This window comes from Labrus mixtus, chromosome 12 (genome assembly GCF_963584025.1).
Source record: "Labrus mixtus chromosome 12, fLabMix1.1, whole genome shotgun sequence".
NCBI lineage: Eukaryota > Metazoa > Chordata > Actinopteri > Labriformes > Labridae > Labrus > Labrus mixtus.
In genome coordinates, this window is record NC_083623.1 from 2,738,084 (window position 1) to 2,763,546 (window position 25,463).

At 43.0% G+C, this 25,463-nt stretch overlaps 5 protein-coding genes and 1 long non-coding RNA gene across 10 annotated transcripts in view; 4 read left to right on the forward strand and 2 right to left on the reverse strand.

The window, feature by feature from the left end:
• On the reverse strand, window positions 1-6,547 carry LOC132984622 (hepatocyte nuclear factor 3-beta-like). The gene is made up of 2 exons (XM_061051483.1): window positions 6,281-6,547; window positions 1-1,264 (listed from the first exon to the last, which is right to left on the reverse strand). Exons 1-2 carry the CDS (start codon window positions 6,356-6,358, stop codon window positions 107-109), a joined length of 1,236 nt encoding a protein of 411 aa, XP_060907466.1. The 5' UTR covers window positions 6,359-6,547; the 3' UTR covers window positions 1-106.
• The window catches only part of xrn2 (5'-3' exoribonuclease 2), a 173,916-nt gene that overhangs the window by 101,957 nt on the left and 46,496 nt on the right, over window positions 1-25,463 (forward strand). The gene's annotated exons all lie outside the window — the stretch shown is intronic.
• On the forward strand, window positions 2,246-20,117 carry LOC132984625 (uncharacterized). Its single transcript, XR_009674983.1, has 3 exons — window positions 2,246-2,290; window positions 19,502-19,701; window positions 19,897-20,117. It is a non-coding gene; the product is annotated as an uncharacterized LOC132984625 (long non-coding RNA).
• On the forward strand, window positions 12,542-15,322 carry LOC132984620 (tripartite motif-containing protein 16-like). The gene has a single exon (XM_061051480.1). The coding sequence runs from the start codon at window positions 12,805-12,807 to the stop codon at window positions 14,653-14,655; it is 1,851 nt and encodes a 616-aa protein (XP_060907463.1). The 5' UTR covers window positions 12,542-12,804; the 3' UTR covers window positions 14,656-15,322.
• On the forward strand, window positions 13,200-18,903 carry LOC132984624 (protein CEBPZOS-like). Of its 2 annotated transcripts, none has more exons than XM_061051485.1 (4): window positions 13,200-13,300; window positions 16,551-16,668; window positions 17,407-17,451; window positions 18,807-18,903. In XM_061051485.1, the coding sequence occupies exons 2-4, from the start codon at window positions 16,551-16,553 to the stop codon at window positions 18,887-18,889; spliced, it is 246 nt and encodes an 81-aa protein (XP_060907468.1). In that variant the 5' UTR covers window positions 13,200-13,300; the 3' UTR covers window positions 18,890-18,903. The 2 variants fall into 2 exon arrangements, with proteins under 2 accessions (XP_060907468.1, XP_060907467.1); XM_061051484.1 differs by lacking the exon at window positions 13,200-13,300 and adding an exon at window positions 16,010-16,166.
• The window catches only part of cebpz (CCAAT enhancer binding protein zeta), a 15,957-nt gene continuing 9,113 nt past the window's right edge, over window positions 18,620-25,463 (reverse strand). The window contains exons 6-17 of one of the 2 annotated variants that reach the window (XM_061051479.1): window positions 24,860-24,913; window positions 24,552-24,654; window positions 23,728-23,787; window positions 23,556-23,622; window positions 23,358-23,464; window positions 22,274-22,334; window positions 21,947-22,146; window positions 21,424-21,453; window positions 20,840-20,935; window positions 20,594-20,655; window positions 20,422-20,503; window positions 18,620-19,102 (exon numbers count right to left, since the gene is read on the reverse strand). In XM_061051479.1, the coding sequence (XP_060907462.1) occupies window positions 18,942-19,102; window positions 20,422-20,503; window positions 20,594-20,655; window positions 20,840-20,935; window positions 21,424-21,453; window positions 21,947-22,146; window positions 22,274-22,334; window positions 23,358-23,464; window positions 23,556-23,622; window positions 23,728-23,787; window positions 24,552-24,654; window positions 24,860-24,913 (1,083 nt within the window). In that variant the 3' untranslated portion in view covers window positions 18,620-18,941. Of the gene's footprint in view, window positions 19,103-20,421; window positions 20,504-20,593; window positions 20,656-20,839; window positions 20,936-21,423; window positions 21,454-21,940; window positions 22,147-22,273; window positions 22,335-23,357; window positions 23,465-23,555; window positions 23,623-23,727; window positions 23,788-24,551; window positions 24,655-24,859; window positions 24,914-25,463 lie in introns of both variants that reach the window. The other variant, XM_061051478.1, reaches the window with a different exon arrangement.

A 25,463-nucleotide genomic window follows, 5' to 3' on the forward strand; every position in this document is an offset into this window, starting at 1 on the left:
TTTTGTATAAAGATTTAATCAGTTGCACACTTGAACACTTAAAAGGACAAATTATGAGAAGTGGAAAATTTATTACACTGTAAAAAAAAAAAAGTCAGGTGTTATTTCAGGTGTTCATGACGGTTCTGCTGTAAACTCCGCGGTAGTAGCCGCCATCGCTGTGACCGGGGTCCAAGCCAGCTCTGCCCGCCACGAGCGCCCCGGACACCGGGCAGGAGTAACCTCCGTACTGACCCGCCGCCGGCTCCGACATGAGGTTGTTGATGGAGAAGGGGTGGCTGAAGGGGTACTGGTGGTGGGGTTGATGAGGGTGGGGGTAATGGTAGGGGTCCGGTTTCAGGTGCGAGGCGTCGTGCAGCAGCAGGGGGTGATGGTGGGAGTAGAGGTGCTGCGTGTGAGCGAGGGGGGAGGGCACGCGCGCGGGGCTGGGCGGGCACAGTTTGTGATGGTGGACGGTTGTCTTGACGTCGGATGGCGGAGGGGAGGAGGGGGAGGGGGAGGAGGCGGAGTGAGGTGAGGAGGAGTGGGGGGAGTCTGGGACGGTGCCGCCGGATGTCACCGAGCCGCCGCCGCCGCCGCCGCCGCCGCCGCCGCCGCCCTCCTTCTTCTTCCCCGCCTCCTCCACGCCGCCCCCTGCCGCGGCCCTCTTCCCCATCTTGAAGCGCTTCTGTCTGCGCAGGTAGCACCCGTTCTCGAACATGTTCCCGGAGTCCGGGTGCAGCGCCCAGAACGAGCCCTTCCCCGGTTTGTCCGGCAGGCGGGGCACCTTGATGAAGCAGTCGTTGAAGGAGAGCGAGTGTCGGATGGAGTTCTGCCACCGCTGCTGGTTCTGCCGGTAGAACGGGAACAGGTCCATGATCCACTGGTAGATCTCGTTCAGCGTCAGCATCTTGCTTCCCGATTGCTGTATCGCCATGGTGATGAGGGAGATGTAGGAGTACGGGGGCTTGGCGTGCGTGTAGCTCCTCCTGTACGGTGGTTTTGGCTCCCTGGGTGCGACCCCGCAGGCCGCTCCGTACACCGGGCTCAGCATCTGGATGTTCCCGTATGAAGGCGGGCTCAGCTGGCTCACCAGGCCGGTCATCCCGGATCCGGCCCCGGGGCTCTGCGACACCCCGCCGGGCATCGGGGAGTGGCTGACCCCGGCCTGGGTCATGTAATGCGCGTTCATGTGTCCGCTGCTGGTCATGCCCGGCGCGCTCATGTAGCTGCTCATAGAGTTCATGGACAGACCGGCGCTCAGGCTGCTGACGGCGGGGAAACACTGAAACACAACACGGGGGGAACGAGTTATCAAACATGGAGTCATGAAATGATAAAAGAACTCCTCTCCTTATTTCAGAAATTAACTTTAATCTTAATTTGAAACATGCCTGAGAGAAAAACAGATGAAGTCGAACAAACAAACAAAAAACAATGAATACAAATATTTACCAAAATCTATGAATGAATCTGTGGCTCTCTTCCTGATCTGATTATTTGATTTGTCCACACATAGGCGGGTATTTTTTTTTTTAAATGTGGTTTTCCTCCCTCGTTTAAAAAAAAAAGAATCCTGTCCACATGCTGACTTTGACAAGCTGAAATGTTCTCTCCATTCCTCCGCAACGACCATTTCATTTTACAAACGTGTCCATTCAGGCGCCTCCTCTAGTTTGTCTACGTCTGCTATCGCACTGATGTCGTGAAACTACAGTGACAGCGAGGCCGGAGGAGAATCGGCGCACAGCGTGACCTTACAGAAACAAGACTCAGTTCTCCCCGCCTTCACATCAAAACACCTTAAACTGAGTTTCTGAAAATCTTCACCCTGGAAGGAGTTTTACAAACAATAAAAATACCCGCCTTACATGAGGACACTAGGCCAGAGTTTGACCTTAAAGGCTTTATATGTGATTTTTTGATCCAGCAGATGTCGCCCTTGAGCACCAGCATGAAACCAAAACAACTCGCGCTGCATTGTTGTGTTAGCATGCTAATGCTAGCGATCTTTATTCTGCTCGTGTCTTCACACTGCATGTAAATTTACCTGAAATGAGCGTGATCTAGAAACACAGTTAAGCAGTGAGTACAGTATGTTATTCTTCTTTTCTCTAGTCCCTCAATTAAACAACTTTTATACACGAGGGGAGGAGTCAGCCGGCCGTCCGGGCGATGTAAACAAAGTGAAGATAGGACTCTGAAAACTCTGAAAACATCACAGACAGTGGGACTCGGGTGTTACACCCATTGTAGACAGTCATGACTCACAGAGTTATTTTCAGAGGATATACTTGATTTATATTTAAGAGTGAAAAATCACATAGAAAGACTTAAAATGTCGTCACGTCAAACGCACAGCGGACGCCTCCACATGGAGTTCTTAAACCCAAACATGTTCAGTTTTTGCGCTCATTAAAAAATAATTATAAGAGATAATTGTCACGTTTTAGGAGAAGTGAAGAGGTAGTAGAATATTTGTTGTGACCCTATGAATGAATACTAAAAAAAACAAAAAACAAAGAGAGAGAGGGAGAGAGGAGCCAGAGGTCAGATTTGAACCCGGAACCACAGCCTCTGTACATCGGACACACTACACTAACTGCCAGGCTACCAACCGGAATCAGGAATTCAGTTTTTATGATTATAATTATACAAACATTTCTAATTGTTTTAACATTATTTTATTGTATTTTACAAACATTTTGTTTGTGTTTTAATTTATTGTCTCTTCTTCTTATTTTGATCATCCCTCTTTTATTTTATCACTTTGTTACTGAACTCTTAAAAATGTTTAAAATCGTCTTTGAATCTTTTTAAAAAATATATTTTTAAGATTTGTTTTTGAGCGTTTTGTGTCTCTAATGGAGAGAGAGGACAGTGGACAGAGTTGGAAATCAGAGAGAGAGAGAGAGAGAGAGAGGAATGACATGTGGGAAAAGGAGCCACAGGCTGGATTTGAACCTGGGCCGCCCGCTTGGGGGACTACAGCTCTAAAGCTTCTGGAGCTGTATGAGACGGTCGGTCGGCCTTGTCTTGAAGAGAGGAGCAGCTAACTTTGTTTTTTTTTATTATTTTCAAGTCTCTTATTGGTAAACTTCCACCTCACATCTCAGACCTGTTGGAGTGGAATTCAGGCGCCTTCATGACCCGTTCTTAAAACTCCCTCCAGCTTTCACTGAACTCTGTAAATCTACATTTTCTGTTGATGCCCTCCAGCAAACTCTAAGAATCAGAGTTCTTCCCTCTCTTTCAGAGTTTAAGAATTTGATTTCCAGCCGCTTTTTGTTTTGAAATTGAAACTGTGTGTAATGGATCTCAGGTGTCTGTCACTGATTCTCGTGGTTTTTTTGCTCGTTTTAATGCGCTTGATTTTAAGAGGAGGTCAACTGACCTGGAGGCGGACACATCTGGCTGCAGATGTTCTCCCCGATGTGTGTGTGTGTGTGTGTGTGTGTGTGTGTGTGTGTGTGTGTGTGTGTGTGTGTGTGTGTGTGTGTGTGTGTGTGTGGACGATCTTGACAAACGTTTGCTTTTTAGATTTGTTATTTGTGTCTTTTAATGTCTAAAACTTCGTCGGCCAGGACGCTCCGACAAAAGAGATTTTTAATCTCAATGAGTTTCTTTTCTGCTTCAATAAAGGATTAACTAATGAAAATGAAAAAAAGGTTTGATTGGACTTTAAAATGCATCAGCCTACATATGTCTCTTTCCCAATAAGACGCCTAAAAGTAGTTTTATCACTCAGACAGATAGAAACTGAATTCTTAAATGTGGACTCTGAAATGTGATAACATTAAAGACATGACCTGAGCTGACTGATTTGATCCGATCGCTGTTCATAAAAAATGTGAAGAGATTCTGATGCTCCGTCTTTATAATAATAATTAAACGTTTGTGAGTGAGGTTAAAGCATGCAGGAGGAGGAGGAGTCATTTAACGACCGGTCAGAAACACTAAAGGGGGAGAAAAGTCAGGACGATTCTGAGGGCCCGTAACTGCCCACAACCACCGGCGTCCTCCTTCATGCACGGCCTGCTCCGACCTCCACCTCAGCGGCGAGAAAGTGTGAACAACAGGAACGCGAGGAACACAAAGGAGAACTCCTTCCTGCATCTTATCGCTAAACAAACAAAGATTGGTTGACAGCGTGCTCATATCAATAACTGTCACTGCTCCTCCTTTACCATTCAGACATCCTCACTGCTGCTGGTGGCCGGGCCCCGATGAGAGCTCTTTATCACGGCGCCCAGAGTTCCTGGCGGCGCCCCTGGCTGCAGGTGTGATCGCTGCATCGCCTTGTTCACCTTTAAGTCGAGCGTTTAGCCGGCTTGGGGAGATTTTAAAAACGTGTCTCTCTGCTGAACGCTTATTGATTTGTTGACTGACGTTTTTGTTGTTGTTGCTGAAACTCTGCGCCTGCCCCATGTACGGAGGCTATAGTCCTCCAAGCGGGCGGCCTGGGTTCAAATCCGACCTGAGGCTCATTTCCCCAGGTTTCTGACTCTGTCCACTATAAAGGCATAAAATAAACATGAAAAAAAATGTAAGGCCCCGTGCCTTTCACTAAGATCAGCTAATCCTTTATTGACCCTCAGTGTGGAAATTCAAGTGTAGCAGGAGCAAAAAGACGAGAAGAAGAGCGTGCATATGAGTGCAAATAAAATAAGAATATAGGAATAAAAAAAGCTAAAACATGACATTCAGAGATGTTGTGCAGAGAGCCGTCAGTTAGACTTAAAGTGATCGGATATCATTTTGTAACTCTCGATTAGAGGCCCCTTCAGTTTGTATTTAGGGTTACTTTGAAAATATAATAACAAAGATCTCTCTCTCTCTCTCTCTGTCTCTCTGTCTCTCTCTCTCTCTCTCTCTCTCTCTCAGTGCAGCAGGATGGTGGAGTCAGGCTCGCTTTCAAAATAAGAGAAAATCCTTAATTTGTAATTAAAAATAAATAAATCAATATTGTCATTTTGAGCACATAAAAATATTCTTTCTGGTGTAAATGTAAGATGTTACAGTCTTTCCCATCTTTGCCCAAAAAATAATTTGGGCGCCTGTCCTAATTAAAGGCATTTTATAGACTGATTAAATAAAAGCCTGCTGGGCTATTAATAGAAGTTTTACGATATAAACATCATACCATAAACTTAAGATCCAATTATGTTTAATTAAATAAGCTGAGAAATTAAATCCCCTTTTATAAATCAGAACAAACTTAAATTAAATTCAGATGAGGAGATTCAGCGCACACGTTCAGAAAGCTGAATGGCTTCTGTTTATTTAATTATACTGAACAAATAGTCCGCATGCATGGCTTCATCACAACGCTGAAGAAACACGTTTGTTTGTTTGAGAATATATTTGAATAAAAAGAAGAAGTCATTCAGCTTTCCTGTGCGCTGAATCTCCTCGGGATGATGTTTTCCTGCCATCCTCTGCACACAGATATAAAGACTGACGGCGCTGTGCAGGTGTATGTGATTCCACCTCCATTTAATTTATCTTTATTTTGCATTCATTTCAACATTTTGAATTTATTACAAGAACTTTGATCCCGCAGAGGAACGAAACTATTCCTGTTTCTAAGCTGCATTTTCGTTATTTATGGGATGAAAAAAAAAGCTTAAATAAGGCACTTTATTTAAGCGAAATCACAGGTTGGTTAATATATAATTAAATTATAAATGATGAGCTGAAGAGATGGTTAAGAAGCCCGTTAATGGAGAGGGGGAGGGATTATAGGCCTACGTCTTCCTCCTCTCCGGACATGCTCATCAAATCTTCGTTTTATTCACCTCTGTTTGTAATTATTACCTATTTTTCTGTCTTTGTGTTCACCTTCTGTCTTGTGTCACATGTCAGGAATAAAACAACTCAAATTAAAATCCAAATAGTTTAGCAGAAAATGTTTTTTGTTAGAATAATTTACACCTATAACTCTGTACGAAAAGCCTCCTTAAATATCTTTATATCATCATGCACTGCAGGAAATAACGTTTGCAAATATCAGATCAAATATTTTTGTAAAAGATAGTGAGAATAAAAATGTATAGAGTGAGTTTGACAGAATAAAGATTATTTTCATGATTAGATGATTACATAAAATGTGCAGCAAATAGTAATAAAGGTCTATGTATTTTAAAAATCGTATAAAGTTAATTTGTAATATTTATCTGTTGTTTTGTTCTGCAGGAGAAATAATATCTGATCAATAAATGAATGATCTTTCAGGTCTAACTCTGCGCCTGATAATCAGCGGGGCTCCGCTCACACTGAAGCCGCTGTAGAGTGCACGGACCTCGGTCTCTCCGTAGTAGCTGCCGCCGCTCCACTCCGCGTGTTCGTGTCCCTCCATCTTAACGGCGCTCAGCTGCATCGTGCACGATCCCCCGGTAAACTCATCCACACACCGACACCTGTCCTTCCGGTATAAGTCGTTACCACCGGGACTGCCTCATCGCAGCGGAGCAGCTGCAGACTGAAGAGACCGCGGGCTCTGACACCTGAGCTGCTGCTGCTGCTGCTGCTGGAGGAGCCAGGAACCAATCAGATGTCTCCCTCCATCCCTCCTCGAGATTCATTTGAATATGTATCTACATATCAGCACGAGCAGCCAAGTTTAAAATACACTTTAAAAAAAAAAAAAAAAAAACAGTTAAATACAACAAACACTGAATAAACCGATAAAAATACATTTTACATATTATAAAAGTCAAGTAGCTACAAGGCCTATTAACCCCCAGGCATCAGTTTAATTCACTACCCTCTTAAATCATTAAGGACAAAAATGTCCACTATTAAAATAGTGCAGATTAAAAAAAATGTTTCTGCTTTTTTCTGCATAAATCTCTTAAAAAACTTTGGCCCTGCTCAAAACTACCAAACATTCAATCATCAAAAAATTATTAGCATGATGTAATCAACCCGGCATTCAAAGGGTTAAAATCCTCAAATATTAAATTAATCTGAACTATTTTTATAGCATTTTGTTTTTGATAGTGGACATCTTACAAAAAATGGTGCCATGTGCACTAACAGCCGGATGAAGAGGTGAAATTTGCTTAAATGGAATTAAAAAGTCGATAATGATGAATGAGGGTTAAACACAGTAAAATACTCTAAACGTACAAACTCACCTTTAAAACGTGTAACGGCATTTGGCAAATGATAACATAAAAACATAAATCCTGCTGTTACAATTAAAAGTGCTGTAAAAAAATAAATCAAATAAAGACAAGTTAAAGCTTGTAACAGGCAGTGGCGATTCTAGCGTATAGGGGGGCCCTATAGGCAAAAATGAATTGAGGGGCCCTCTCTCCTAAAGATGGTAAAGACTCTTCATTTTACTTTAGTTCACTGCAAAAATGCTGCAACGCTTAGCAGAGCCCCCCCCCCCCCCCCCCCCCCCCCCCTACTGGTCCCTTTACTCCATATTAGATATGATCAATATGTCTTTACTGGCAGGCTATGTACCACAGACATTTAAAGTAGCGGTAATCAAGCATCTACTTAAAAAGCCTACTCTGGACTCAGGAACTCTGGCTAACTACAGGCCTATATCCAACCTTCCTTTTATCTCGAAGATCCTGGAGAAGGTGGTAGCTAAACAGCTGTGTGACTTTCTCCATGACAACAGTTTATTTGAAGAGTTCCAGTCAGGATTTAGAGTCCACCATAGCACTGAGACTGCACTAGTTAGAGTTACAAACGATCTACTTCTAGCCTCAGACAGGGGACTTCTGTCTGTGCTCGTCTTGTTAGATCTTAGTGCTGCTTTTGACACCATTGACCATCGGATCCTGTTGTACAGACTGGAGCATTTGCTTGGAATTACAGGGACTGCTTTAAGTTGGTTTGAATCCTACTTATCAGACCGATCTCAGTTTGTACATGTTAATGATGAGTCCTCTATGCACACTAAAGTTTGCCATGGAGTCCCACAAGGTTCAGTGCTTGGACCAATTCTTTTTACATTATATATGCTTCCTCTGGGAAATATTATGAGGAAACACTCCATACAGTTTCATTGTTATGCAGATGATACTCAGCTTTATGTATCAATGAAGCCCGATGGTACCAGTCAGTTATGTCAGCTAGAAACATGCCTTAAGGACGTTAGGACCTGGATGACCAGAAATTTTTTGCTACTTAACTCAGACAAGACTGAAGTTATTGTGCTAGGCCCTAAGAACCTCAGAGAGACTTTTTCTAGTGATGTGACTGTCCTTAATGACATCAGCCTGGCATCTAGCACCACTGTTAGGAATCTAGGAGTTCTATTTGATCAAGATATGTCCTTTAGCTCTCACATCAGTCAAGTTTCAAGAACAGCCTACTGTCACCTTCGTAATATATCCAAGATCAGGAATATCCTGTCGCAAAGTGATGCAGAAAAACTAGTTCATGCATTTGTTACCTCCAGACTGGATTATTGTAACTCTCTTTTGTCAGGGTGCTCTGGCAAATCTCTAAAGACTCTTCAACGGGTCCAGAATGCTGCAGCTCGTGTACTGACCAGAACCAGGAAATGGGACCACATTACTCCTGTCCTGGCTTCTCTGCACTGGCTCCCTATACAGTCTAGAATAGAATTCAAGATCCTTCTTCTCACCTACAAAGCTCTAAATGGCCAGGCACCATCTTATCTTAAGGAGCTACTAGTGCCGTACTGTCCCTTGAGAGCGTTGCGGTCCCGGAGTGCAGGCCTGCTGGTGGTACCTACAGTCTCCAAGTGTACTATGGGGGGTAAAGCCTTCAGTTATCGGGCTCCTCTCCTCTGGAACCGCCTTCCAGCCGGGGTCCGGGAGGCAGACACAGTCTGTATTTTTAAGATTAGACTTAAAACTTTCCTTTTTGATAAATCTTATAGTTAGGGCTGGTGCTGGTGTAGACCAGCTCTTAGTTATGCTGCTATAGGCTTAGACTACCGGGGGAACTGGCACCTTGAGCTCCTCTCTCTCTCTCTCTCTCTCTCTCTCTCTCTGCATATACAGTACATCATATTACTGCATGTATCTATCTATAAATCTCAGTCACTAACCACCTACTTTCCTGGGAGCTCTTGAGCTCCCCTAGGCTCCTCAAGATCATCGGTTGACGGCCTGCCAGAACAACCCCCCACACCCCCTCCCCTCCCCACCGGATTGCTGATGGACGGTCTACCTCCCCCCACCCCCTTGCTCTCTATCCCTCTTCCTGCATCTTATCCCATCTCTCCCCCTATCCCTTTCCAAGCCCGGCGCAGTCTAGTCCTGTGAAGACTGTTTCGTCATGAGCCGGGGATCCGGCCGAAGATTTCTGCCTTTTAATAAGGCAGTTTTTTCTTACCACTGTAACTTTTGCTGCTTTGCTAAAGTGCTCATGATGGATAGGCCGGATCTTTGTAACATAGCAATAAGTAAGGTCCTTTACCTGCTTTTTGTAACATAACAATGAGTAAGGTCTTTTACCTGCTCTTTTGTAATGTTAACAGACAAAGAGTAAGGTATTTTACCTGCTTCTTGTGAAGTGTCTCTAGATAACACTTGTTATGAGTTGACGCTATACAAATAAAAGTTGATTGATTGATTGATTGATTTACTGACTGAATCAAAATATGAGCATGGGTAGGGATATTGGTGCCACTGCACTGCCAGGTGATGCCCTCTACAACAACTGCATTGTCACAATTAGATTACTGAATTGTCCGCGGGAGGGTAATTCACCTTGCGGAGAAAACAATAAAGAAAGAAAGTAAAAAGAAACAGGGGCTTGAAGTATTGATTGCTGTAAATATAGTCTATAAGTTAAAGTTCATAAATCCCAGTAAAAGAATAAATAGTCTATTAATAAGAAAGTACAAACAGGACACTTTCAAAACATTCTGGATGAAGTGAAACTATTTTTTCTGCCCTGTTGAAAGTAGTAGTACCACTAAAATTCAGACTTTAGCATGTTTGTTCTTTTTTTTATTATTTCTTTTTTTTAAATATTTTTTTAGACTTTAGCAATGTGTTTATTGCAAATGCTCATATTGTGAGTTGTGATGCTGGCTTGGGCGGCTGTGGCTCAGTTGGTACAGTCGTCGTCTCTCAACCGGAGGGTTGTGGGTACGATCCCCAGCTCCTGCAGCTACATGTCTGATGTGTCCTTGGGCAAGACACTTAACCCCATGTTGCTCCCACTGCTTCATTGGCGGTGTATGAATTAATTATTTACTTCTGATGGACTCTTCACTCAGCAGGCTCTACCATCAGTGTGTGAATGAGTCTGCAGTGGCGCAGTGGTCACACCTACACCTCAGTGGTATTTCTTTGCATATAAGTAATTCAGCACTTGTGACAGTGAATGCCTCTGTTTGTGTGTCTTATTTGCATTCCTTACATTTTTTAGGGACGTTGGCACACGGTTTGAGTCAAATTACTGCTGTGTCAAAAGTTCCAGATTAAAAATCTGTTTTTGCTTCCACTCACTTACTGCTTACTGCCGAGGTGCTTACTTGAGCAAGGCACCGAACCCCAACTGCTCTGGCTTGCTCCCTGCACAGTAGACCCACTAATGCATGTCCACAGGTCTTGTTTGTATTTCTGGTCTATGTGTGTGTGAGAGGAGCATGTCTCTCAATAACAGAGTGTGAACCTTCAGGGATTAATAATAATATGTTCACAATTTGCCTTTTCTACACAATCGGGGTCTAAAGACTGTCTGGGATCCTCCCCCTCCTCCTCTTCTTCTTCTGTGTCTGCAGCAGGTTTTTATTGTGTGTGTGTGTGTGTGTGTGTGTGTGTTGTGTTGCGGTGTATTTACCTGCCGATGAGTCTGAAAAGAGGACAGGACAGACGGTACACAGGGCTGAGGTGGAGGAACAAGAGAGCGTGCAGGACCACCATGCTCTCTGCACACACACACACACACACACACACACACACACACACACACACACACACACACACACACACACAGGGACGACAAACAACCTGAAATACTTTGACTCTTTTGTGTTCCGGGGAAGACTACAAAAAAAAAGGGGGGGGGGGGGGGGGGGGCTGAAATATCCACGTGAGGTCGTCTCCTGGTGCAGCAAATCTGCACAAACGTGTATGTTCTCAAAAGCTGTTACTGACTGTTTGAAACGAGTTGTTCTGAACGGATCCTGTACGTCAGGGTTCATCAACGACATTTGTACAAGGGCCCAGACAGAAGCCCGACAGCTGACAGATGTTCAGAAGTGTCAGAGAGGGAATGTCATTTCTCCCATTCATCTAATGCAAGTTTTGCAGCCTTGTGGTTTTATTTTTAAGTTGATTGTTAAATCAGTCACAATAATGTTTATTCTGGGGGCCGGATGGGATTGTCACTCGATGTACTGTAGTATTTATTGTTTGTTTTTACGTCGTCTTTAATATCTGAGTCTGTTTTCTACAGGTTACGTTTCTTTTTTTTCACCTGCCGCTGCTAAATGAATTTCCTCTAACTCACAACAAAGTTAAAGTCAAAGTCCACCAACAGCCAAAAAGAGAAAACAACATTAACTTCTCTATAAAGTACGACCAAGAAGTACATCAGATCCTCACATTTAGAAGCATAGAGATGTTGTTTATTTGGTATTTTTGCTTCAAAAAAAAAAAAAATAATAATAGATTTGAAGTGGATAATTGTTAGAAGGACTCATTTTGTGGCTCTGAAGTGAAATCTTAACAAATACTAGCTGGTTTTGTTTGCAAATATTACTTTTTCTCTTGGCGTCTAAGGCTTCTGGGTAATGTAGTTCTAACCTGTAACTAATAACCAGGCTATGAAGAGAAATCAGACTATATGTTCCAGTGATGTCACATTTGAGTGTTGAAATATTTTCATTACCTTTCGATCTAACTTCATGGTGCTGATGTCACCTGTAGAGTTTCAGACTCTGGTGAACAAATGTAGTCTGAGTCTGGACTTCCTGCAGAGAACCGGAGGAAGGTGTGCACTCACCTGGGAGAATACTGAGTCCACATGAAGGTACTTATTACATTTCTAAAAACCTTCTCTGGAGAGATAAGAAACAGAAGAGTCTGGTCATTCAAGTTATTTTTCTTTGAACGTGTGTCTTCTTCTTATGGAGGCTACTTTATATAAATGAAGTGAAGATGAGAACTTGCTCATGATTTAAACTTAAGATCAATCACTTCCTTTAGGACAAATGCATATTTTTTCCTGCAGCCTTTTTCAGGTGAAACTTTTATTTCCTTTTTTTTATTTCATGTGAAAATCAGAAATCAGAACTTATCCCTCAGAGAACAATGAGAGCTGTTTTGTTTCACATTGTGGCCACACTGACACCTGCTGGTGAGCTCTTGTAAGTGCAACTCAGGGAAATCTGATTTAAGGTGCCATTTAATACAAAACGATCTTTAACTGCAGGTAAAAACTACAAATCAAAACATATTATAAACAACCTTCACATTACTGCCCCCCCCTCCCCCCCTCCTGTATTTTATTGCTGTTCTGTGTTTTTATTTGATCTTAGCTCTTTTTATTGCTACTATCTTTTTTAGTCTTTTTTGGTCTTTGTTTTACTGCTGAAGCTGAATGGATAAACTTTGATATTTTGTTAAACAGTGCTGGATTAAATTAGGAGCATCTAAACACACAGGGTTACCTGTTTAACCCAGCCGAATGGGTCAAATATTCAACCCACACCGTGGTTAATTGTGACGATACTGCTGGTTGAGAAATGTTCTCTGTTGTAAACAAGTATCTCTCTCAAACCGCTCCTCTTCCTGGAATGAATCGTAGTTCGATCAGCCCTCCCTCTTCTTCCTGCTCTCAAACACAGCCTGCTGCACTCTGTCCTCATACTTCATGGTTCCCTCCCCTTTAGATCTACAGTTTGAGGATGGGTGTAACCAACAAGAGCTGCACAGTCACATGCACAGACACATGCTTTGTAGATCAGAGGTGAAACTTGTTTTCAGTTATGAGGAAGTGAATCTCAGACAGTCGTTGTTACCGAGAGGAGAAATGGCACAGAAAGGAGTTCAGCTGGACTGGGAAACCTTCTCTTGTTCGATCTGTCTGGATCTCCTGAAGCATCCGGTGACTCTTACCTGTGGACACAGTTACTGTATGAAGTGTATTAAAAGCCACTGGGATACAGAGGATGAGAAGACAATCTACAGCTGCCCTCAGTGTAGACAGACCTTCACAGCGAGGCCTGACCTGAGGAAAAACACCATGTTGGCAGATTTAGTGGAGGAGCTGAAGAAGACTGGACTCCAAGCTGCTCCTGCTGATCACTGCTATGCTGGATCTGAAGATGTGGCCTGTGATGTCTGCACCGGGAGGAAACTGAAAGCCTGTAAGTCCTGCCTGCAGTGTCTGGCTTCTTACTGTGAGAAACACCTCCAGCCTCATTATGAACTACCTGTCTTTAAGAAACACAAGCTGGTGGAGCCCTCCAAGAAGCTCCAGGAGAACGTCTGCTCTCGTCATGATGAGGTGATGAAGATGTTCTGTCGTACTGATCAGCAGTCTATCTGTTATCTCTGTTTAATGGACGAACACAAAGGTCATGACACAGTCTCAGCTGCAGCAGAAAGGAGCGAGAAGCAGAGAGAGCTGAAGGTGAGTCGACAAAACATCCAGCAGAGAATCCAGGACAGAGAGAAAGATGTGAAGCTGCTCCAACAGGAGGTGGAGGCTATCAATGGCTCCGCTGATAAAACAGTGGGGAACAGTGAGAAGATGTTCACTGAGCTGATCCGTCTCATGGAGAAAAGACGCTCTGATGTGAAGCAGCAGGTCAGATCCCAGCAGCAAACTGAAGTGAGTCGAGTCAGAGAGCTTCAGGAGAAGCTGGAGCAGGAGATCACTGAGCTGAAGAGGAGAGACGCTGAGATGAAGAAGCTGTCACACACACAGGACCACAACCAGTTTCTACACGACTACCCCTCACTGTCACCACTCAGTGAATCTACACACTCATCCAGCATCAAGATCCGTCCTCTGAGGTTCTTTGAGGACGTGACAGCGGCTGTGTCAGAAGTCAGAGATAAACTACAGGACGTCCTGAGAGAGAAATGGACAAACATCTCACAGACAGTGACTGAAGTGGATGTTTTACTGCCAGAACCAGAACCAGAACCCAAGACCAGAGCTGAGTTCTTAAAATATTCATGTGACATCACACTGGATCCAAACACAGCTTACACACGGCTGATATTATCTGATGAGAACAGAAAAGTAACACGCACGAGAGAGACCCATCCTTATTCTAGTCACCCAGACAGATTCACTGGTTTGTGTTGTCAGGTCCTGAGTAAAGAGAGTCTGAGTGGACGTTGTTACTGGGAGATAGAGAAGAGAGGAAGAGGAGTTTCTGTAGCAGTCACATACAAGAATATCAGCAGAGCAGGGGGATTGAATGATTGTATATTTGGATGTAATGACAAATCTTGGAGATTAGATTGTGACAACAACAGATATAACTTTTATTACAACGATGTCCACACTCCTGTCTCAGGTCCTGAGTCCTCCAGAGTAGGAGTGTACCTGGATCACAGAGCAGGTATTCTGTCCTTCTACAGCATCTCTGAAACCATGACTCTCCTCCACAGAGTCCAGACCACATTCACTCAGCCTCTACATGCTGGACTCGGGTTTTACTGGTCTTTTTGTGTTGGAGCCTCTGCTGAGTTGTGTAAACTGAAATAGACAGAAGTCATTAACGAGACAAATGTTTAACTTGCTGTGTTTTAAATCTTCAACTTGATTTTTATCCACGCTCGTTGCTGAGATCTGATCGTGGTCACCTGTCAATCAAACTTTATGGGCGGTACTTTGACACTCCTTCCTGTGTCTGTTTAGCCGTGGACTCTTTCACTGCTCAGGATGACTTTTGTTCACCTGAACTGACATTTCTCTGAGTGATAAATATCAACTTCTCTCCTCTCTCCATGTTTATTATTTGTTTTCATACATTTATATTTTCTGTTGTTTCTGTTCTGATTCAGGAGTCTGAAGAGAGAGAGAGAGAGAGCAGCAAACTTTTCTTTCATGCTGATTTTCTCTTCTCACCACTTTGTACATTTGTAGAAAATCTATAAAATCAGACTTAAAGAAATGAGTTAGTCAGAATAAATGTTGTTGTTCATATTCAAAGTGATGTAAAAATGTCCTCTGAGGTGTTTTAAAAATGTAATCCTCCTGATTAAATCAATAAGGAGATAAATCATTGTTTTCTGTGAGTGGAGATTCTGATCAAACAAAGTGATTGTGTGGATGAAGTGAATGTGTTCATGAAATGATTGAACACACTTTACTGATTTGATGTGTGAAGAAACTGAAGTTTGACATCCTGAATAAACTCACATGAACTAAATGTTTTCTTCTGGTCTTCATTGCAAACGTTCAAGAGAACAAAAAAAACCTGCTACTGTTTGTACCTGCTGAGCTTCTGTATTCAGGAAGTTCAGCAGGAAATAGATGAAGTCAAATAAAGGGGGAGGAGCTACAGAAGAGAGGAGTAATGACCAGGTTAAGTACTCTGCATGTCACTGGAAAACATTCATCTGCTCTTTGTGAGGTATGCAATCAAGCAGAAGCAGGTGAACATGTACTTACTAAATGTAGGAAGTATGTAACACATAGACAGAACATGAAGTCAGAAATGGAGAGAGAGAGGGACTTGTAAGAAGAGAAAAGTATTTTGGAGGGTGGTGAAAGAGGGAGAGGCTGAAGATGCTTGTTTAAATCTCTTTTGAGAACAGGTCTGTTGAGGGATATTTAAATCCAGCAGATGGCAGTAATGACACTTTTCTGATGTCAGCTGCCAAAGAAGAAGAAGAAGAAGAAGAAGAAGAAGAAGAAGAAGAAGAAGAAGTATTCAATTGCAAAATCAGCTTTAAATCTAATTAATATAGATGTAAAGGTACCGTTTGGAAAAACTGAATACAGAAGTAGAATCAAAGAAGGTCTTGAGTGGGAGTGGAAATAAACTTTGGGAGAAGGAAAAAAAAGGGGGGGGGGGGCAGTAATACGCCTAGATGCGTCTAAACTGCCGGAATATCTATAAACAGACGAAGAAGAAGTATTCCGGAAGTAGCAGATCTTTCAGACAGCACAAGGGCAGAGCGATTTATTTTTGTGTTATTTCTGTAACATTTCCTTCTGTTTGAGTTCATTAATTGAGAGTTAATATTTGTGTACCCGCTTCGAATCTAGAGGTAAGTTTACTGAACAGCTTAAGAAATAAATATTGTCCTCCCAGAAACAGCGAATTAAAATAATTCAGTGAGTGTAAGTCATGTTTTTTTTTTTTTTTTTTTTAACCTTTATTTATCCAGGACAATCCCATTGACATTAAAAACCTTTTTTTTTTTCAAGGGAGTCCTGAAAGTCTGGATGTAAGTGTGACTAGTTTTATAAACGCAGTAGTTGTGTTATTTATTTATTTATTTTTTAAATTAGCCTCTGAAGACCTTGTTGTTGTTGTTGTTGTTGTTGTTGTTGTTGTTGTTGTGACTAAAGGAGAGCAGTGTTTTACACTAGGAAACATTGATCTCTCCTTCTCTTGTCACTGAAGTTGCTTTGTTCTGATGTCTCCTCAGATGGCTCCTAAATCTCTGAGTCCTCTGGCCCTCAGGCTGATGAAGGGGATGATCGCTCTGGAGCTGGTGGCCGTGTTTGGGATGTACGGTCTCTTCCAAAAGATGAACTACAGCCCAGGTATCGGATCAACACTTCATCAGTATTATTCATAAAATGGTTGTGTTAGTTCACTTTTGACCCTCTGAACTTCAACGTGTGAATTGACGTGTTATTATAGTCATGAATCTAGAAGTCGACCTGCGCTGTTAATCTACTGAAATGATGCTGATGAACTGACTGTTAAAATGTTGTTAAAGGAGCAGTATGTAACTCTGACCCCTAGTGTTTAAAATGGGTACTGCAGTCCAAATTCTAAACATTGTAGAGAGCTGTCTCCCTGAAGTCAGACTCAAACGTGTGAATTGACGTGTTATTTAGAATCACCTCTTCAGCTTCAGGTAGCTGTTGACCTTTAACCCTTCATTGGATTGGACAGCTGAAGAGAGACAGGAAGTGTTGGGAGGAGAGAGCGAGGGATGACAGGCAGCAAAGCGCCGAGGACCACAGACTCAGTACAGGGGGCACCAGACATATCAGCACCCCTGATGATGGTGATGATGATTGGTTGCAGGCTTGTAGCCACTTCCTGTTTAAGATGACCTGCCCGTTTTTAAAACCTGTTTACATGAAGGTCGAGAACCGAAACGCTGCACATAAATGTTTGTTTGCAGGTTAGACGGAGTGCAGGAGAATGTTTTAAGGTTTATTTTTGGGACAGGGGATGAAGATAGAAACCGGTGAGAGAAAGAGGAAGACTTAAATCTGTGCCGAGTGTCTTCACGTGTTCTGAAGATTTTTTTCTCTCTTCACCTGCAGATTTCAGGAACACCGTGAACAGGAGGTTTCCTTCGATCCTAGAACGTGAGCAGAGATTCAACTTTTATCCTCCACTTTGGCGTGGGTTTCTTTTTTTTTTTTTAGGATGGCAAGATGTCTTCGTCTGACTTTTAATCGCAAATATAATGAAGGGCAAAATCTCACATGTAACCATGGTAACTGAAATTGTTAATTGTTCACTAGACCTCGCTTTTCTTATCGTTACATACACATTTCCCTGTAGTGATTTTATGTTGTTTGATATTTCTTTAAAAACTCACTGGCACGCTGTCATTGGCTGGAGGAAACACACCAGTCGCCCCCCCCCCCCCCCCCCGAAACTAACCAATTCTACAATTCACTTAGCAGACTCTTTTATCCAAAGCGATGTACATCAGAGAGTAAGAACAACACAAGCAAGGATCTAGAAAAAAGGGAACAATGTCAGTAAGAGCAAACGATCAGCTTTGAGTCTGATTGGACACACAGGTGCTGACAGGAAGTGACCAGAGGCAAAGCACAACATTGAGGGCAGTTCTTGAGAGCTCTAATCAGTATAGAAACCATCTTATAAGTCGTCGTTATCAGGGCGCTGGTGGTGCAGTGGTTAGTGCGTGCGACCCATGCATGGCGGCTGTAGTCTTCCAAGCGGGCGGCCCAGGTTGAAATCCGACCTGTGGCTCCTTTCCCGCATGTCATTCCCCACTCTCTCTCCCTCCCTGATTTTGGATTCTAACTGTCCTATGGTTCCATTAAAAGGCACAAAAAACCCAAAAATAAATCTTGGAGAAAAAAGAAAAAGTTGTTATCAAACAAAAACCATCATCATGAAGGTCGTAGGTGTTCAGAAAGAGCTGGGTCTTTAGCTTTTTCTTAAAGGCGCAGAGGGACTCAAATGGAGTCTAGTTAGAGAGTTAGGACCCTGTTGTGAAGGTTGGATCAGACGCCTTTCATGGGCGAACCAGATCAGTAAAATCCAGTCAGAGGACAGAGTCTCTGCAGACACAGTCACCAGCACACATGTACGGAGGCCCAGAAGGGACGATGGAGCAGCTTCACTTCTGTAAAAGTCTGTATTTTATTTTGAAGGAAGAAGCTGCTGACTGTATCTTTAAGATAATTCACTTTATTGTGTCGCTCAAACTCTTTCTTTGTAAGAGGACAGGAGAGAAGTTTTCAAGAGGAGTCGGAAATAAACCGAAAACCCGCTGCGTCAGAAAACATTAATAACTTTAATCTGACTAATGAACTCTGTACATTGTTATAGATACAAGAACACGTAACCATGACAACAGAATCTCCTGTATGTGAAAGTCTTTTCTCTCTTAAAAGGGAGGGGGAGGGGGAGGGGGGATCAGACAGCTGTGTTTCATGTTTCTGCTCTCCCGTTTCCTCCCCAGTTTACTACAAGTCCAACGAGATGGCGGGCATCCACGGGATCCGAGAGAGTGACCACGAAGCCTGGTCGGCCAAACAGGAATGAAGCCGTCAGACGGGGGGGAAAAAAAACAAACAAACGCACAAAAAAGCAGCTGTTACTTCTTCCTCATCTTGTTCCCGAACGTTTTCCCTCCCGCCCTCGCTCGTCCGAACGACTTCTTCTTGTTGAACATCGTCTTCTTCCTGCGCATGGTTTTGGCATCTCGGCCTTGGATCCAGTCGTCTCGCTGAGCCTCCCACTTCAGCTGCTTCACACCTGCAGGAACAGACGGACATTTTAAACACTCACACCTCGGGTTTCATGGATGTGGCGCTCCAGAGGTTTTCTCTTAACGCCAACAACCTCCACGAAAACGTACAACAACACTGAAGTATCTAAAGTTCATTAAACTGAAATTAACGTGATCTAGAAACACAGTTAAGCAGTGAGTACAGTATGTTATTCTTCTTTTCTCTAGTCCCTCAATTAAACAACTTTTATACGTGAGGGGAGGAGTCAGCCGGCCGTCCGGGCGATGTAAACAAAGTGAAGATAGGACTCTGAAAACTCTGAAAACATCACAGACAGTGGGACTCGGGTGTTACACCCATTGTAGACAGTCATGACTCACAGAGTTATTTTCAGAGGAGATACTTGATTTATATTATATTTAAGAGTGAAAAATCGCATATTAAGCCTTTAAGGAAGAAGAGGGATAAGTTGCAATGGATTGTGGGATGTGTAGTTCCTTGACTCCGGGAGAAAATGACATACAGTACAGTCTTGTTCCTTCGCCTTTTTCTGTGTTCAACACCGTTTTTACGCCAAATCAAATGTATTATAATCATCAATGTTTGGGGTAGCTGGTTGTCATGGTTACAGGCTTCAATCTCTTGATATAAGGATTTTATGAAATTGCAATGGAGGGTTTTTAAAGGGGGAATTTACTTCCTGAACCAGAGCCGCTGATAAAAAAAAAAAAAGTGTGCGGTCACTGTTGAGCTCTGTAGAAACCTTCAGAGTATTCTGGATGTTTTGTTGGATTTGTTGACAAAGAAAAAGATCTGGAGTATCACCACACTTCTCTTTGAATATTTATCTTAAAGGATATTGGATGAAACCTGACAACAAATATAAATGTATTCATCGGAAGAGAGCCGTTAAAGAAGAGATGAGAGAAGTGAGTCTGTTGAACGCTGAGTGTCGTTGTTTTGAAGGATTTTCTCTCCGTGGAGAAGAGACTGAAACACGCTGGTATCCAGCTTTAATAAATAAATAAAAAGTCGATGTTTATTCGAGGCTTTGTCTCATTATTTTCCTCGGACATCTCGCCCACATGTTGAAAGTTTCTAGAAGTCGACCTGCGCTGTTAATCTACTGAAATGATGCTGATGAACTGACTGTTAAAATGTTTTTAAAGGAGCAGTATGTAACTCTGACCCCTAGTGTTTAAAATGGGTACTGCAGTCCAAATTCTAAACATTGTAGAGAGCTGTCTCCCTGAAGTCAGACGTGTTTATCAGACCTGTTTCTGCTCCTCTCTGCTGAGGGACATCTCAAAGGTTAAAGGTCGTGACCTCTCAGGTGTCTCTTACCTGCTTTGTCTCGGTTGGCCATGGCGTTCAGCCCGATGTTGTCAAACTTGGAGCCGGCGTTCTCATCCAATAGAGAGCCAAACTGAAAAAAGGACAAACAAAAAAAATGACATTTAACAGAAAATATCTTTTCTCGAATATTGAGTTCAGTACTGTTTCAAATCAACCTTACCTCATCAGCAGAAGCAAACATGGCGGCGTCTTTCTTTCCTTTCTTCTTCCCGTGTTGAGAACCTGAAGGATCAATCAACGATGAAATCAGTCAGAACATGATTATTCACTCACAACAGAAGGAAAGTCAAAAGGTCAGACTGAATTCTGCTGAAGAAAACAAAAACCCAGGAGGAGGGGGGAGCAAACAATCGTGCTAATTCATATTCATGTTAAAACGCCATGACTAGAAAGAAGTTAAACCGACCTGAAGAAGCAGAGAAGTCGAGCTCCTCTGAGGATTTCCTTTTTCCTTTCTTCGTGCGAGGAGTGATATCGGGCAGTTCCATCTCCTCGTCTGAATCTGCAGAGGACAAAACAAGTTGTGCCTTTGTTTAGAGACAGAAGGTTCTTTCTTAATTTCAAAATAAAAGCAGGGTGGAATTCAAAACAGGAAGTAAAGTTCCCCTCAACTTAAGACTAAAAAATTCAAAATAAAAGCGGAACTATTTTCATTTCTAAATGCGAAATAATGGAATTTTAAACATAAAATTAATCTATTGATTAACCACGATAAAACATTTGACAAACCTTGTTTTTACACGTTATCATTCTCTAGTGAATTTCTCAGACTCTTAATGTGGAGGATTTTCATAGATAAATGGAGGTGCGGTGCTCCGATGTGAGCTGTAACCACGTTTAGGTTTCTTTGTAGTGACATCATCACCTCCATGTTTTCTACTTTTTGTTTCTCGTGTTCTGGGTACGACATTTTATTGTTTTGCTGTGTGTGTGTGTGTGTGTGTGTGTGTGTGATGTCTGTAAGAGGCGTTGAATAAAACTCGTGCTCACCTCCGAATGCGTCGTCCTCGAGCTCCGGAACTGAAAGAAGACGCAGAAAAGTCGTAAATTCAAACAAAGGTCGACTTTTTAATTTGACAAGTCATCGTGTTTTAATAATCCTCTTTATTCTCATCGCTCACTCGTTGAAGATATCAGAGCCGTCTGAAGAGCAGTTTGTTTATCCTTCATGTTGTCATCAAAAACGGCGTGCTCTTAACCGAATATGCTGGGAAAAGTTTGAATATTCCCAGCATGCAATGGGGCAACAAATGCCTGGACTTAAGTCCTATTTTTGGATTTGGCCCCACACTGTTACGGGTGACATTTTTGCTCGCCGATGTTTTGATTTTTATCAGGCCCGTTAGCGGTCTTTCAGGTAACATCTGGTGTTTCCATGGCAACGATAACCATGTCCCGTTACTATGAAATGAAGGATTTCTCTGGCTTTGATAACCGGCGCCCCACATATTGTAATCTTTCATTATAAACACGATGAATTTCCTGAGTTAAAGGGATTTAAATAAACCCTTACCTTCTTCATCGTCATCATCATCATCCCCGCCTCCGTCAGCATCCATGAACGTCCCTCCCTCCTCCCCCAGCTCGTCTCCAAAGTCTTCCTCGTCCATACTGCCCAGAGACACCTCCTCGTCGTCCAGGTCGTCCATGTCCGAGTCGTCCGAGTCGTCCGAGTCCTCGGCGCCTTTCTTTCCTTTCTTACTCTTCACGTTACTGACGGACACAGAGGCAGAGAAAAGAGACTTTAAAACAAACTTATGAACAACATTTCAACAGTGATAAACGTTGTTCTCCACACAAATCTTTTTGTTATTCATCATGTAAACTTATTTATTCTCACCCAGCAAAGTCCAGATCCTCTTCTGCCATCTCAGTGAAGTACGAGTCAGCCTCGCAGGAATCTGTTCAAAAACGAGATCGTACTTAGAAACGACATGAACAACAACACACTAGACAACTCCTGCTGAAGTTATGAGGGTGGTTGTTGTGCTCATTTTAAATGGTAAAACAAAGAGTTGCTGGATAAATGATGATTTTGTGAGCAAGAGGACAAACGGCTGAACGCGTTGATGTGATTTTTATATCTGGGATGTAAGAAATGTGGAAACCACAGCGATCTAAACATAGTCCCACGAGGTTTGATCAGGGAAGTTTGGGTGAAGTTTAACATTACCGCAGATGGAGAGTTATTGAAGCTCAGAGTCAAAACCGTCTGTTTGTCCTGAAAAGAGTGAGAGGGGACAAGATTTCCTACATTTTGAGGGTAGATCTGTGTGTGTGTAATTTGTTCGGGAGATTTTGAAACTATCTCAGAACTCTGTCTCACTCAAGCGATGATGTCACCACTCTAACCCCGAACTTTCCACCACACACACACCCATTGAAAAAGGGGATAGAGAGAGAGAGAGAGAGAGAGAGCGAGCGAGAAAATGAGAGAGAGAGGATGAGAGAGAAAGAGAGAGAGAATGAGAGAGAGAATGAGAGAGAAAGAGCGAACGAGAGAGAGTGAGAGAAAGAATGAGAGAGAGAGAGTGAGAGAGAGAATGAGAGAGTGAGAGAGAAAGAGCGAGCGTGAGAGAGAGAATGAGAGAGAGAGAAAGAGAGAGAGAGTGAGAGAGAGAGAATGAGAGTGAAAGAGCGAGCGTGAGAGAGAGAGAGAGAGAGAGAATGAGTGAGAGAGAGAGAGAGAGACAGAGAAAACAGTTAAAAACATCAGGAAACAGTTGGAGGAACAGTTTAAAAAGTAGAAAAGATAAAGTGACGTGGTGCGAAATGTGGAAATGTCTCTAGGCGGAACAGAGCCGAAGTTATGAGGCTGAGAAGATCGATTTTTACTAGAATCAGATCAAAATGTTAAAGTCTGGTGAAGTGACTCCTCCCAACTCGCAGCACAAGTTCAAGTAGAAGACATTAAAACAGCTCACCGAGTAATTTCTCAAACTCTTCATCGTCCACGTCCTCCACGCTCTCGTCGTCCCCGTCTCTTCTGGGCCGACGGAGCTGCTTCTCCTGCTGACGCTTCCTGAAGAAACTGTTGAGAGAATAATTTAAAAACAAGCATCAGCCTGCTGACCTGCACTTTGTTGATTTTAACATAAACTCGAGATTCATTTCAGACTCACCGATGGAAGAAGATTTCCTCCACAGGGATCTGACTCTCCTCTTTAGACAGAAACTCCTCACAGTTCACTGACATGCAGAGGAAACATCATTTCAACCTTTCAATCAGAAACAAAGCAAAACAAAGGAGAGACTTTCCCCCTGAGATGAATCAGACAGGAGTACGTAACTCACCTGGTAGAGACTTGATGGCAAACCTTTGTTTGGGCATCATCGCTGCTGCATCCGTGTTTTCTACAAGAAGAAACATCAAAGCGGAAATCAAGACATATTCTGTAACTGAACGTTAATGGAGACTTCTGTTTCCTCAGCTTTAAAGGAAGAATGTGTGACTTTTTGATTCAGTAGATGTCGCCCTTGAGCTCCAGCATGAAACCAAAACAAACTGCTGTTAGGCCACGCCTCCTCCATACTGAAGCCTCTACCCTCCTCCAGAGACACACCTCCAACCCCTCTCCTCTAGCGCTCACACGGAGGAGTTATCAAGCTCAAGCGGCGGACAAAATCATCCTTAGCGTGAGCTGCAATCTTTAATCTTTAGTTAGCTCGTAGCTTCACATTGTTGTGTTAGCATGCTAATGTTAGCGCTCTTTAGTTAGCTCGTAGCTTCACATTGTTGTGTTAGCATGCTAATGTTAGCGCTCTTTAGTTAGCTCGTAGCTTCACATTGTTGTGTTAGCATGCTAATGTTAGCGCTCTTTAGTTAGCTCGTAGCTTCACATTTCATGTAAACTGACACAGAATGAGCGTGATCTAAAAACTCTTACTAACATCCAAATAATCAGTGAGTATGTTCTTCTCTCTAGTTCTTGACTAAAACAGCTTTTATACACAAGGGGAGGAGCCGGCCGTCCCGTCCATGTAAACACGGCTCTGACAACAACACAGCCAGCGGGACTCGAGCTTCTCCCTCATTGTAGACAGTCATGACTTCTTCCTTTAAAGTTTTTTTTTTCCCCCATAAAAATGAACAATGAATAAACGTTTGATTTGATTACGTTGTCCTTTCAGCTGTTTGGGGTTCCTGAAGACGAATCGATCCAAGAACCGGATGAGGGTGAAGTCCTGCAGAGGGTCTCCTGAGTACTCAATGGATCCTCCCTTAGTACACACACAAAAAACAAAACATGTTTTACAAAGTGAAAGAGCAGCATAATCAATCCAAAAACTAACAGAGATGAAGACACAAGTCGTAGAAGTGTATGGATAATAAAAACACTAAAACCTCATGGAGAAACATGCAGAAGCTTTTTGTCTTTGTGATACATTACTTTGATTTAAATCATAAAAAGGTGAGAAGTTTTACCTGCAGGATTGTTTTTGCAAACAGCGACACTGAAGGGTGGAAGTGCAGAGAGAGCTGCAGACACAGAGGGAAAAGAGTTCAATCAATCCGCAATCGCGCTATACAACCAAATGGAGGGTGCGGCCGCTTTTCAGAAAGATTCCTCCGCATCACTGCCGCCACTCAAAGTTGTCAGACAGAGCTGTGCTTTATAAAGTAGGCGATATAAGTAACACAGAAAACTTGCCATAGAAGCAGCAAGGTGTGTGTCTGTGAAGGGCTCAGTGCACATGTGTATGTGTGGGAGGAGCGAGTGAGGAGAGAGAGAGAGAACGAGGCGAGTGTGTGTGTTCGGCAGGTGTGTGCGTTCGACAGGTGTGTGTGTGTGTTCGGCAGGTGTGTGTGTGTGTTCGGCAGGTGTGTGTGCGTTCGGCAGGTGTGTGTGCGTTCGGCAGGTGTGTGTGTGTTCGACAGGTGTGTGTGCGTTCGGCAGGTGTGTGTGTGTTCGACAGGTGTGTGTGTGTGTTCGGCAGGTGTGTGTGCGTTCGGCAGGTGTGTGTGTGTGTTCGACAGGTGTGTGTGTGTGTTCGGCAGGTGTGTGTGTGTGTTCGGCAGGTGTGTGTGT